The 12,038-nt window shown below is 42.9% G+C and overlaps 1 protein-coding gene across 2 annotated transcripts in view; it reads left to right on the forward strand.

Annotated features, from left to right (window-relative positions):
- ZPBP (zona pellucida binding protein) overlaps positions 1 to 12,038 on the forward strand; it is an 84,276-nt gene that overhangs the window by 21,761 nt on the left and 50,477 nt on the right. For both annotated transcript variants that reach the window (XM_083377144.1, XM_083377145.1), the window contains exon 3: positions 5,536 to 5,661. In XM_083377144.1, coding sequence (XP_083233270.1) covers positions 5,536 to 5,661 — 126 coding nt within the window. The remainder of the gene's footprint in view (positions 1 to 5,535; positions 5,662 to 12,038) is intronic.

Here is a 12,038-nt window from a genome sequence, read left to right on the forward strand (position 1 = left end):
GATTAGACCTTGCCGTCATCGCCGCGAGATAAGATCTCGTAAAAGACCTTAGTCGCAACCGGTCGGATTCAGATCGGCTTGATCTCCAACAGCTCTCTAGGCCCCGTCTCTGACGCTTCATCTCCCAGAGCTCCATGGAAAACCATGGAGCCCATTGGGATCTGCGCCGGGTCAAGGGCCGCATGGGTACAACTCGGTCAAGTGCCTCCGTGGCTGCCCTTTCCCAGGCTTCCACTAGGGCATCGGCCGAGCTGTGAGCAGAGGAGGCAGGTGGGGACCCCAGCGCTGCCTGGAACCTATCAGGGTCCATTAAGCGCCTGGGGCGGTACCATCTAATTGGCTCCACACACCCACGGCGGGGAGTGGCAAAACGGAAGACCAACCGCAGGAGGTGATGATCGGTCCATGACAGGGGCATGACAATTGGGGAACCCCCACCCAGATCATCTAACCACCGTCCAGATAGAAAAACCAAATCGAGCATGTGACCCCCTCCCTTGAGTTGGACCCTGAATAACTTGCGACAGGTCCATGGCCGTCATGGAAGCCCCAGGGATAATCCCCCCAGGGATGGTAGATTAAAATCACCCAAAACCATAAGTTTGGGGAACTCAATCACCATCCCTGAGAGGATGTCGAGAAGCTCAGGCAGGGCTGCTGCTGCGCGATTAGGCGAAAGGTACACCAGCAGCAAGCCCAACTGAGCTCTAGGGCCGCATCTCAAGAGGAGGGACTCACACCCGACTATCTGGACAACGGTGGCCTCCCGCGGACATAAGGTCTCCCTCACAACTACCGCCACTCCTCCGCCCCTACCCTGAGCCCGAGGCTGGTGCAGCACCCGGAAACCCGATGGACAAAGATCAACCAGAGGTACACCGCACTCTGGGCCCAACCAGGTCTCCATAATGCAAGCCAGGTCTGCATGCTCCTCCTCGATCAAATCACGTATAAGAGGAGCCTTGTTAGCTACGGACCTAGCATTGAAATACACGAGCCTGAGCTCAGGTGGCTGCTCATCCTCGCTCCCGGAACCATGGGCTGAAACCAGAGGGTCAGAGCGCATCACCACTTGGAAACAGCGGGGACGCACTCCCAAATATTGATACGAGCCTCTGTTCGCACGCCTGCTGCCATTCCCAACCACCGTGAGAATAAACAAACCCACACCCCGCTCCGGGGCCCTGGAGGCACCCAACCCAAGCCTCGTCAAGGCGCGATCAATCCCAGGCCTAACGGTTGGTGGAACCCCCCCCAGTTCCTGACCAAACCTCATAAGCAGAAAGTCAAGGAAATGATCAATCGACTAGTGGAAGAAGATGGCAAGATGGTGACAGACAGTAGGGAGAAAGTAGACCTTCTTAATTCCTTCTCTGCATCAGTTTTCATGCAAAAAGAAAAAAACTTAGCCCAGCCTATCAAAAGCAGCACCATCGGAGACAGAACAGGAATGCAGATCAAAATAAGGAAAAATTTACTAAGTGTATACCTATCTATTTTAGATGAGTTTAAATTGCTGGGACTAGATGATTTACATCCCAGGATTCTGAAGAAGCCAACTGATTTGACAAATCAGCTTGACATCAGTATCTTGGGAAATCCTGGAAAGGAAAATCAAGCAATGGATCTGCAAATAGATCCAGCAGTGGCAGATTTGTAAGCACCTACAAATGAAAAGGGTGATTACCAGAAACCAGCCTGGGTTTGTTTAAAACAGATTTTGCTTTATTGTCTTCTTTGATAAAATGACTAAATTAATAGATCAAGGAAATGGTGCGAATATAGTATACTTAGACTTCAAAGAGTGGATAATAATCGATGATTTTTTTAAAAAAATTGGTTTTTTAATTTAAATCAGCTTTTTTATTTTTATCAAATATATTGAAATAAAATGCTTTTGGGAGTAAAAAATTTAAATATAGTTTTCTATTTAAGATATATTAATAATTTAGTTATTCAGCATGAAATGGAGTTTAGTTATGTAGCATGAGGCTGTATATTCTGCAATATTTACATTTCAGGAATATTCTTTTATCCCATTGTTTTGCAAATCTATGTACACTACAAACTGATTGTTCGAAGAAAAATGCATCTCTACTAGGCTCTGAGTGTTTTAAATAAAAGAATTTGAATAGTTCTCCAACTATCGTGTTTCCCTGAAAGAAAGACCCAGCCTTATATTATTTTTGCCTCCAAAAGAGGCATTAGGTCTTATTTTGGGGGGATGTCTTATATTTTTTGTGACACTTGCCTCGTCTCGCGGTGGTGGCACCAACAGCCCCTTCCAACAGTCCACAGTCCACTTCTGCTGTGGCTGCTTGAGGAAGGAGACCGCATGGCACATCTCACCACTGCCGCCACAACGAGGTAAGGCAGGGCGGGGGAGGGGATGGAGCTGCTGCAGCCACCCTGCACCCATTTACTTCAGGGCCCCACCAGCCAGACCATTCCTTGCTGGGTGACCTTCCCTTTCATTCTCCTCCCGAGCTGAACTGCCATGCTCCAGAGGATGGACGGGGTAGGCCTGGTCCCTCCACTGTTTCGGAGCCAGGGGGGAGAGATGGCAAAAAGCTTTGATGCCGCTGTGTGCCACTGGAGGGGCTTTCTTCACTCTGCCCCACAGATCATCTGCCTGGTGGCAGCCGCCACCTTTCCAACTCTCCTGTGGCTTGTGCCATGACCAGGCAGTGCAAGCCTCCCCTGCCGCCTCCCTCTGCCAGGCCTCCGTCACCACCACTGGAGAGAACAGAACAGGGAGGGGGGGTGTCTATGTGCAATGATGCAGAGAAGAGTACTTGCTTGCAGCCCTGTGTTGCACTGCGTCTCCCTTCTCCATTCTGGAAATGGCAGCCCCGTTTCCTGCCACTTCTCCCAGTGCTGCTGCAGTGTTTGGCGCACCACCACCCAGCTCCTCTCTCTTCCCAAAGGCATTTCTTCACTAACCTGCTTCCCAGCTCTGGTACATTTCTCTCCTTCTGCAGGGAAACACAGTTTGTGGGACTAAAAAAAGTTCAGCCAGACCTTCCAACTTCTCGTGGAAAAAAAAAGAGAAGTTGGAAGGTCTGACTGAACTGTTTTTAGTCCCACAAACTCCATTTCCCTGCAAAGGGCGATGCAGGGCAGCAAGCAAGTACTCTTCTCTGCTCTGCATCGTTCTCTGTTCTCTCCAGTAGTGGCGACGGAGGGAGATGGCAGGAGAGGCTTGCACTGCCTAGTCACGGCACCACAGAATATTTGGTGGAGTAGGAGGAGGTTGCTGATACCAGGCAGATGATCTGGGGGTGAAACATGAAGAAAGCTCCTCCAGCAGTGCACAGCAGCAGCAGAGCCTTTTGCTGCCACTCCTCCCCTGGTTCCAAAACGGCGGAGGGGGACCAGGCCTATCCTGTCCATTCTCCATAGCATGGTAGTCTGGCTTGGGAGGGGAGTGAAAGGGAAGGTCGCCGAGCAAGGAATGGCCTGGCTGGGAGGCCCCTGAAGCTCCCCCCTCCCCCATTTGCCTTGCCTTGTTGTGGCGGCAGCAGTGTGAGGTGGGACAGAGCGGACAGGGTCCTAACTAGGGCTTATTTTTGCAGTAAGGCTTATATTAGGCCCACCCTCAAAAATCAGGGTAGGTCTTATTTTCAGGGAAACGGTATGTGTGATTAACCTAAAATTGGTTCTGATATTGCTGTTTTACTAACCTGACAGCTTATTATTCTAAATAGGAAACCTTCATTTTGTTTGAAAATAATATTAAAGATTTTAACTACTGGCAAGAATGAGTCCTTATGTTTAAAGAGCACCTGTCATTTCAGATCCATCATGGCAGCTCCTGTTAGCGGGCATCCACTCACCTGCCTGCCACATCCCTCACCTTGTTGTGTCACTGCCGCATCACCAGTCATCCCATTAAAGTGAATGGGATTGTCAGTGAGTCAGCAGTGGGTCAGAGGAGGAGCTGCTGCGGGACTGAGATGACAGTTGTTCTTTAAAAAACATGATTTAAATCGAGTTGATTTAAAGCAAGCCTTTAAATTTAAATTATGATTTAAATCATGATTTAAATTGACTTGATTTAAATCAAATCCACCCTGAGACTTCAATAATGCATTTGACAAAGAAGAGTACAGCTTACTTCTTGATAGGATAAAAACAATGTGAATAGATCATTGCCTACCTCTTGGTAAGATAGAACAATGTGGGGTAGACAATACTATCGCCCGATGGATTTATGGTTGACCAACTTCATTCAGCATGTAGTCTTCAGTGGAACTTCATTTACTGTATATGGAGAGATGTATGCAGTGGGATACCTCAGATTCTATTTTGGGGCCAGTATTCTTCAACATCTTAATAAATGATCTAGAAGTGAGGATAAAAGGGTAGCTCATTAAATTTGCAGATGAAACCAAAGTGGAGGGAATTGCTACCACCATGAAAGAGAGACTCGCAGTTTTGAAGGATCTTGACAGACCTGACCATTTGGTCCTGTCCTAAATAGGATGCAGTTCTGTGATGATAAAAGTAAGGTCTTGCACTTAAGCAGGAAAAATCAAAAGCAGGTACAGAATAGATGGTTCTTGGCTCAATAGCAGTAACTGTGAGAGGGCTCTAGATGTCTTCATGAACAATCATCTAAGTGTGAGCCAGCAGTGTGCTGCAGCTGCCAAAATTAAAGCAATCTTAGGCTATATCAACAGAAGGACAACATTGAAATCATAGTGATGCTCTGCACTGTAGTAGTAAAGCCATTCTTGGAATGCTGCATCCAGAGATTTGGAGGCTAAACCATACAATGGAACAGTGGAGGAAACTAGATATGGCTGGTCTAATGAAGAGAAGGATTAGGGGTGACATGATAGCTATCTTCCAATACTTGATGGACAGTCATAGAGAAGAGGGAGCTGACATTCTCCAAAGCATCTGATAGCAGGATAAGAAATAATGGGTGAAAGTTAATTAAAGAGAGATTTAATTTGGAACAAAGAAATTTACTGCCAGAACAATTAATGGAACAGCTTGCCTCCTGGAGTTGTGGGTGCTTCATTAATGGAGGCTTTCAAGAAAGGATTGGACAACCATTTTTTGGGATGGTATAAGGAGTCCTGCCCTGGGCAGGGGGTTGGGCTAAAAGATCCCCAAGGTGCCTTCCAACTCTATGTTTCTAAGAAATCTATTGCTAAAAATGTGAATCCCGGCTTGTCTATCAGTCTCATAGAAGAATGGAATGTGAGCAAAGGATATAATCTTTATTTTTTAATGTAACATTTAATTATTGAGATAGCATAACTAAAGATATAACTTTGCTAGTTATAACAGACATCCTATATCTGAAAGTCTGAACACATGTATTCTTTGTGTATGCTAATTAAATTATTTCATGCAATCCTGAATTACTTACAAACAAATTTCCTTGAAATTAATTGTATTACCTTCTAAGTAAATGTATAAATGTTGAAAGTAGCATAGATTTACTTGGATAATTGTTATTTGAAATGAATTTTATTTTTATGTACTTTCTTTTAACAAATATTAATTAAATTATATTTTCAGTCAAAGTGTACGTCAGGCAGCATCATAACAGTCCACATATTCTATGTTTAACAAATCATCTGAGAAATTCAGAATTGATCGACCCAATATTTGAATGGCATGGACCAAGTGGTGATTTGGTTACAGGTATTTTCCTCTAATATTACATAATAACGTTTTCCTGTTTTTCATCAAAAACAAAAACAGAATGTCAATTTACATGTACGCTCTTGTATATTAACTAAATCTAAAGGGTTTAATTTAATTTTAGTTATAATTAAACACATAAACCAAGCTAATTGTTTTTAACAATTATTTATTTATTTATTTATTTATTTAAATTTTTATACCGCCCTATTCCCGAAGGACTCAGGGCGGTTTACAGGGCAACATAAAATACAATATAAAAATAGTATAAAATTAAAATAGATTAAATTAATTAAGCCCAACAATTAAAACAATATTAAAAGCTAAAACCCCTTCAGTCCAGGCCTGATAGATCAAAAAACCAGGTTTTCAGGTCCCTGCAAAATGAACGCAGATCGGGGGCGGTCCGAAGTTCCACCGGTAAATCATTCCAAAGGGCAGGCGTGCCCACAGAGAATGCCCTCCCCCTGGGGATCACCCGCTGGCACTCCTTAACCGCCGGCACCCTGAGAAGGCCCTCCCTGTGTGATCGCACAGGACGATGGGAAGTTGATGCCGGCAGCAGGTGTTCCCTTAGATAATCCGGACCCAATTATGGCTAGTTCTTGACTTACAAGCATTCATTTAGTGACCATTCAAAGTAATGACAGTGCTAAATGAATGGTGGTTACAACCGATTCTTGGAATTCTAGCCATCTAGGCATCCTCATGGTCTTGGGATCATGATCTGGGTGCTTGGAAATCGATTTTTACAGTCTTAGTTGTAGCTCCCTCAATCATTTGATCGCCATTTGCAACCTTCCTTGTCAGCTTCCCCAGGAAGTCTTCCCCACATGTATGCTCTTCTCCACTTTCTTAAGATCATAGCTTTGCATCTCCCTTATACTCTTGAGTACCCCCATACATTTACCCTTATGCACTCAAAGCTTGTCTCTCTGTCACCCTCATATAGCTGTCTTTACCCTTCCCTACCTGCTGCTTGTCCCTTACCAGTTTGCTGACTTCCTTGCAAGCTGCTTGGGATTTGAAACTTAAGCTGGCTTCTCTACTGACTTGTGGGAAGCCAGCAGGAAATTGCCTCACCAAACTACTGTAGCTTTTGGTTAATAATGGCAACCAGGACTGCAGACATTGCCGTTGCTAAATTATGTGGATGTAACTTTATGACCAAATCATTTAGCAGTGGAAATTCAGCCCTAGTTGCCATTGTACGTCAGGTTTTGAAGTTCAAACCCCCAAATTTACTCAAATAGAGGTATTCCTTAGACCAAAAAAGTTGTGTTCTTCTGTTTAAATGCAAGAGAAATTATAGATATAGATATAATTTAACTTTGGTTATATTGTCTTGCTCCCTTACATTTGTGCTTCTACAGTTTGTATTCTACCCTCACCCACAGAACTCACTGGGTAACTGGGCCAGTCATTCTCAGCCAGTTACCTCAGAGCGTTATTGTTGTGGGTCAAAAATAGGAGGGAGTATTATGTATGGAGATTTATTACAGGTAGTTCTCGAGTTATGACCGTAATGGACCTTGTACATTTAAGTGGAATGTTAGGACAATATTAAACAATTTGCCTCAAGTAATGACTAGCTATCCCTGCTCTCCCCAGTGCATTTATGAAACAAAGGCATGGATTGTTAAATGGAGCTTGGGGGTTGGGGATATCCTGGAGACCTAGTTTAGGCACAAGCCCACCTGCCTCACACCTCCCAAGGCCTCTACCACCCTGAGATACCCATGTTCCACTTCCCACTCTCTGACTTACCACACAGCTAACTATTTTGCCAGAGAGAAAAACTGGTGAAGGAAAATGCTGGGTAGATCTGCTTTCCTAATTTTGCTTCTGCCTTTCCTACTGCCAAGATTCCCTTCCTTTCTGGGAGAAAAAAAGGACCAGTTCCCTAGCCTTCCAGAGTTTTCACATCCTGGACATAAACTATTTCAACTTCTCCCCTCAGATTGCCTCTATAGGGCACTTCATATCAAAACAAGGAGACACAAAGATAGTTTTCTCCCCCTAAATTATATTTATATTTATATTCTATATTTATTAAATTTTTATACCGTCCTTCTCCCGAAGGACTCAGGGCGGTGTAAAGGGCAATAAATATAAAAACGATGTACAAAAGTTAAAAAACAATTAAATATTATGCCCAAATATAAACAATAATTAAAAACCATGTTAAAACCCCAACCCTTACCCCATCAAACCAGGCCGGATTGCTCGAATAAATAAGTTTTTAGATCCCGCCGGAAGGAGTGAAGGTCGGGGGCCATCCGGAGCTCAACTGGCAAGTGGTTCCACAGGTCTGGCACGCCCACAGAGAACGCCCTCCCCCTAGGGGCCACCAATCGACATTCTTTGATAGGAGGCACCCTGCGGAGGCCCTCTCTGTGGGAGCGCACTGGACGGAGGGAAGTTGACGCCAGCCGCAGGTGTTGCCGTAGGTAATCCGGACCCATGTTTACTCTGTTAAACAACATTATCTTAAGCCTAAAGATATTTACCTATCTTGCTATTATCCTTCTTATCTTTCTAATTTTCTTCTCTTTCCTACTACCTTCTCAAACTAGTATCTTATGATTTATTATTCGTTAGTATCTTATGAATTATGATGGTTTCTTATGATTTTTGATCTATAACTTATTACTTTGTTGTTTGTATGCACACTGAGAGCTTATGTACCAGAGACAAATTCCTTGTGTGTCCAATCACACTAGGCCAATAAATAGAAAAGAAGAGAATAGAAATAGAAATAGAGCTGGAAGGGACCTTGGAGGTCTTCTAGCCCAGCGCTCTGCTCACACAGTCTCAGACAGGTGAATATCTAGTCTCTTCTTGAAAATCTCCAGTGATGGAGCACCCACGATTTCTGGGGGTAAGCTGTTCCACTAGTTGATTTTCCTCACTGTCAGGAAGTTTTTCCTTAATTCCAGGTTGCTTCTCTCTTTGATCAGTTTCCAACCATTGTTTCTCATCCTTCCCTCTGGTGCTTTGGTGAACAACCTGGCTCCCTCTGCCTTGTGGCAGCCCCTCAGATACTGGAACACTGCTATCATGTCTCCCCTATTTCTTCTTTTCTTTAGACTAGGCAAACCCAAGTCCTGTAGCCATTCTTTGTATGTTTTAGTGTCCAGGCCTTTGATCATCTTAGTAGCTCTTTTCTCAATTTTTTCCAAACTCTCAACATCTTTTTTGTGATATGGTGACCAAAATTGTCTGCAGTATTCCAGGTGTGGTCTTACTAGGGTTTTATAAAGTACTAATACTTCATGTGGTCTTGATTTTATGCCTCTGTTTATACAACCCAGGATGGTATTAGCTTTTTTGGTTGCTGCTACACACTGCTGGCTTATAGTCAAGTGATCGTCCACTAGGACGTCAAGGTCCCCCACTGTGTGTAAGCCAGGTCTTGCCCAATCTGTATTTATACATATAATAATAAAACCTTTATTGTCAAAGTACAACATGTGTACATTGAGATTAACTGAGCCTCCCCCCGTGCTCTCTCCCCCCAACACACAGTGACAACAAACCCTCCATGTGAACCAACTACACCACACACCGGTCTCCTTTGGTTTTTCATGCCTAAACGTAAGACTTTGCTTTTCTCCACATTGAAACTCATTCTGTTGGATAGGACCTATTGTTCAAGTTTGTTAAGATCTTTTTGGATCCTGAGTTTGCCTTCTGGGGCGTTGTCTACTCCTGTCAGTTTGGTGTCATCTGCAAATTTGAAGTTCCCCTTCAATTCCCTCATCTAAGTCATTTATGAAGATATTGAAGAATACTGGGCCAAAGACGGAACCTTGTGGTACCCCACTGCTTACTTCTCTCCATGTGGATGTAGTGCCAGTGAGGACTTCTCAGTGTTCCGGTATTTCAATTCTATCAGCTGGCCACTGATCTCCTGGCTGGAGAGAGGCTACAAGTCTCTCCTGGTTCTTGCAGGGTTTTAGGAAGCCAACCCCTGTGTGCAGAACAGCAGCTTCAGGACAAGCTTTCCCTTGCTTTAATCTCCTCCCTCCTCCAGAAAGCTTCCCAAACCTTTCCCTTGCTTTAACCCCCTCCCTGCCCTAGAAAGCCACACTTCTTCAATAAAAAAACAAAAAAACTTGAGAGGGATGGACTTGTTAATCTCTCCCTCCCCCCAATTATGTATAAAAACTAAAATCCTGCTGTCCAATATCTATCCCTTTTAAAATGCTTAACTTGGCTTCAGGCTGAAGAATAGAGAGATAGAAGCAAGGAAGCAGAGAAAATCTTTCTGCTGCCTTTTGCTTGAGGAGCTGCAGAAAAAATTCAGCTCCAAAAGCTTAGCCGGCTATAACATATGTGCAACAAAATGGGAAATGTTGGGTCCTTGAAAAGTTGTTTTGCTGTTTGTGTGACTACCTGAAGAATCCAGGTAGGACTTAAAAGTGAATTCTAGCTGGGTTTTAAAGGCAGTCAGATGAACAGTTTCTCTCCTGTTTTGCTGCATAAACAACAAAATAAAGTTTTTAAGGAACTGGCTTCTTCTCCTGTTTCGGTTTTGCTGCATAAACTTGCAGGGCTGAATTTTTTCTGCAGCTCCTCAAGACAGAAAGCTGCAGAAGGATTTTCTTTGTTTGTTCCTCTACTATTCAACCTGAAGTCAAGATAAGGTTTATAAAAGGGATAGAGATTGGAGAGCAGAAATGGAGAGTAATTTTTGTACCTAATTGGGGAAGGAAAGGGAAAAAGATTTTTTTCTTTATTGAAGAACTGTGGATTTCTGGGGGAGGGAGGAGGTTAAAGCAAGGGAAAGGTTTTGAGAAGCTTGTCCTAAAGCTGGTCCAATGAAACAATGTACAAAAGAGACGGTTTGCATCCATCAAAGAAAGGGACTGTGTTACTTGGCAATAAACTCAAAGATTTTCTGGAGGAATATTTAAACTAAACAACGGGGACACTGAGTTAATTGATACAGAACATCCCTGTCCCCGGCAATCAAAAAAATTACAGGGTTAGCAGTGCATGTAACATAGATGTGTGTGTGGACAAGAATATCAACCTTGCTATCAAGCAAAATCAAGCTTTTAATAGCGAGTGCTACACAAAGTTCACTAACCAAACATGATAAGAAAATAGGGGAACTCTGGCACCACACAGGTTATATAGAAAGTAAACATAGGGTCAGTCATAAAGGACACAAATGTCTATGCGCAGAGTATGAACAGTAAGCAGGGTGAACTAGAAATTCAGGTAAATGAGGGCAGATATGATATTGTCATTGTGGAAACTTGGTGGGATGAAACCCACAAATGGAACACTCAGCTAGAGGGATTTAAATTATTTAAAAGAAACAGACCAAATAAAAGAGGAGGTGGACTTGCTCTCTATATAGGAAATAACTACATCTCTATAGAAATAGAACACAACAATGATGAAAACTGTCTTGAATGCATTTGAGTCAATATAAAAGGGGGGGAAATGACATCGTCATAGGTGTATACTATAGGCCACCCAACCAAACACAGGAAATAGATGAACTTGTTGCTAGTCAACTAAGGTATGTAGGAAGCACATCACAATAGTAATGGGGGACATGTAAAAAAACAAGAAAAAAAGTTAAGGAAATGATTGCTCCATTAGTGGGGGAAAGTGGCAAGAAGGTGACAAGCAACAGGGAGAAAGCAGAATTATTTAACTCATTTTTTTCTTTTTGCATCTGTCTTTACACAAACAAAGGGAAAAAAACAGTCTAACCTATCAAAAACAGTACCATAAAAATAGATTAGAAACACAAATTAAGATAGGCAAGAAAATGTAACAGAGCACCTATCCAGCCTAGACGAGTTCAAATCCCACGACCAAATGGATTACACTCCAAGGTTCCTTGAGAACCTTGGAGTGTAATCCATTTTCTTCATTGATGGATTGGTAGAAACTTTTCCGATTGGATTGAAATTAGAGGTTCTGCCTATAATTTGCAATTCGAGCTTCATGTCTACTGATTTTCCTGGCTATAGCTGTCATTTGCTGTTTTATTATTTCCATTGCTTCCTTGATCTTCCTTGTTTCTAAGTGGTATTTCTTGATTAGGTATTCTTTGGTCTTCTTGTTCTTCAGCTTCTTTTCTTTCATCTGCTTTTATGTGATCTTAACTTGCTGATCTTATTTTGTAGTCTAACCTTCCATTTTTGTGGTGCACTGTTTGTTTGTTTTTCTTCTTTGTTGATTTTGCATCCCAGGTATTCAGTTATAACTGCAGCTGTGCTGTGCATTAGTTGGTTTGTTTCTTGCAGTGAATTGGTGCTTATACTTGATATTGCAGTATTTGCATCTTTTAATGCTTGTGCTAGCTGTTTCTTTGGAAAAAGCTTCAAGGCAGGCAGCCTTATTCTGTTGTT

The sequence above is a fragment of the Vipera ursinii genome (assembly GCF_947247035.1).
Source record: "Vipera ursinii genome assembly, chromosome: Z".
Lineage (NCBI taxonomy): Eukaryota > Metazoa > Chordata > Lepidosauria > Squamata > Viperidae > Vipera > Vipera ursinii.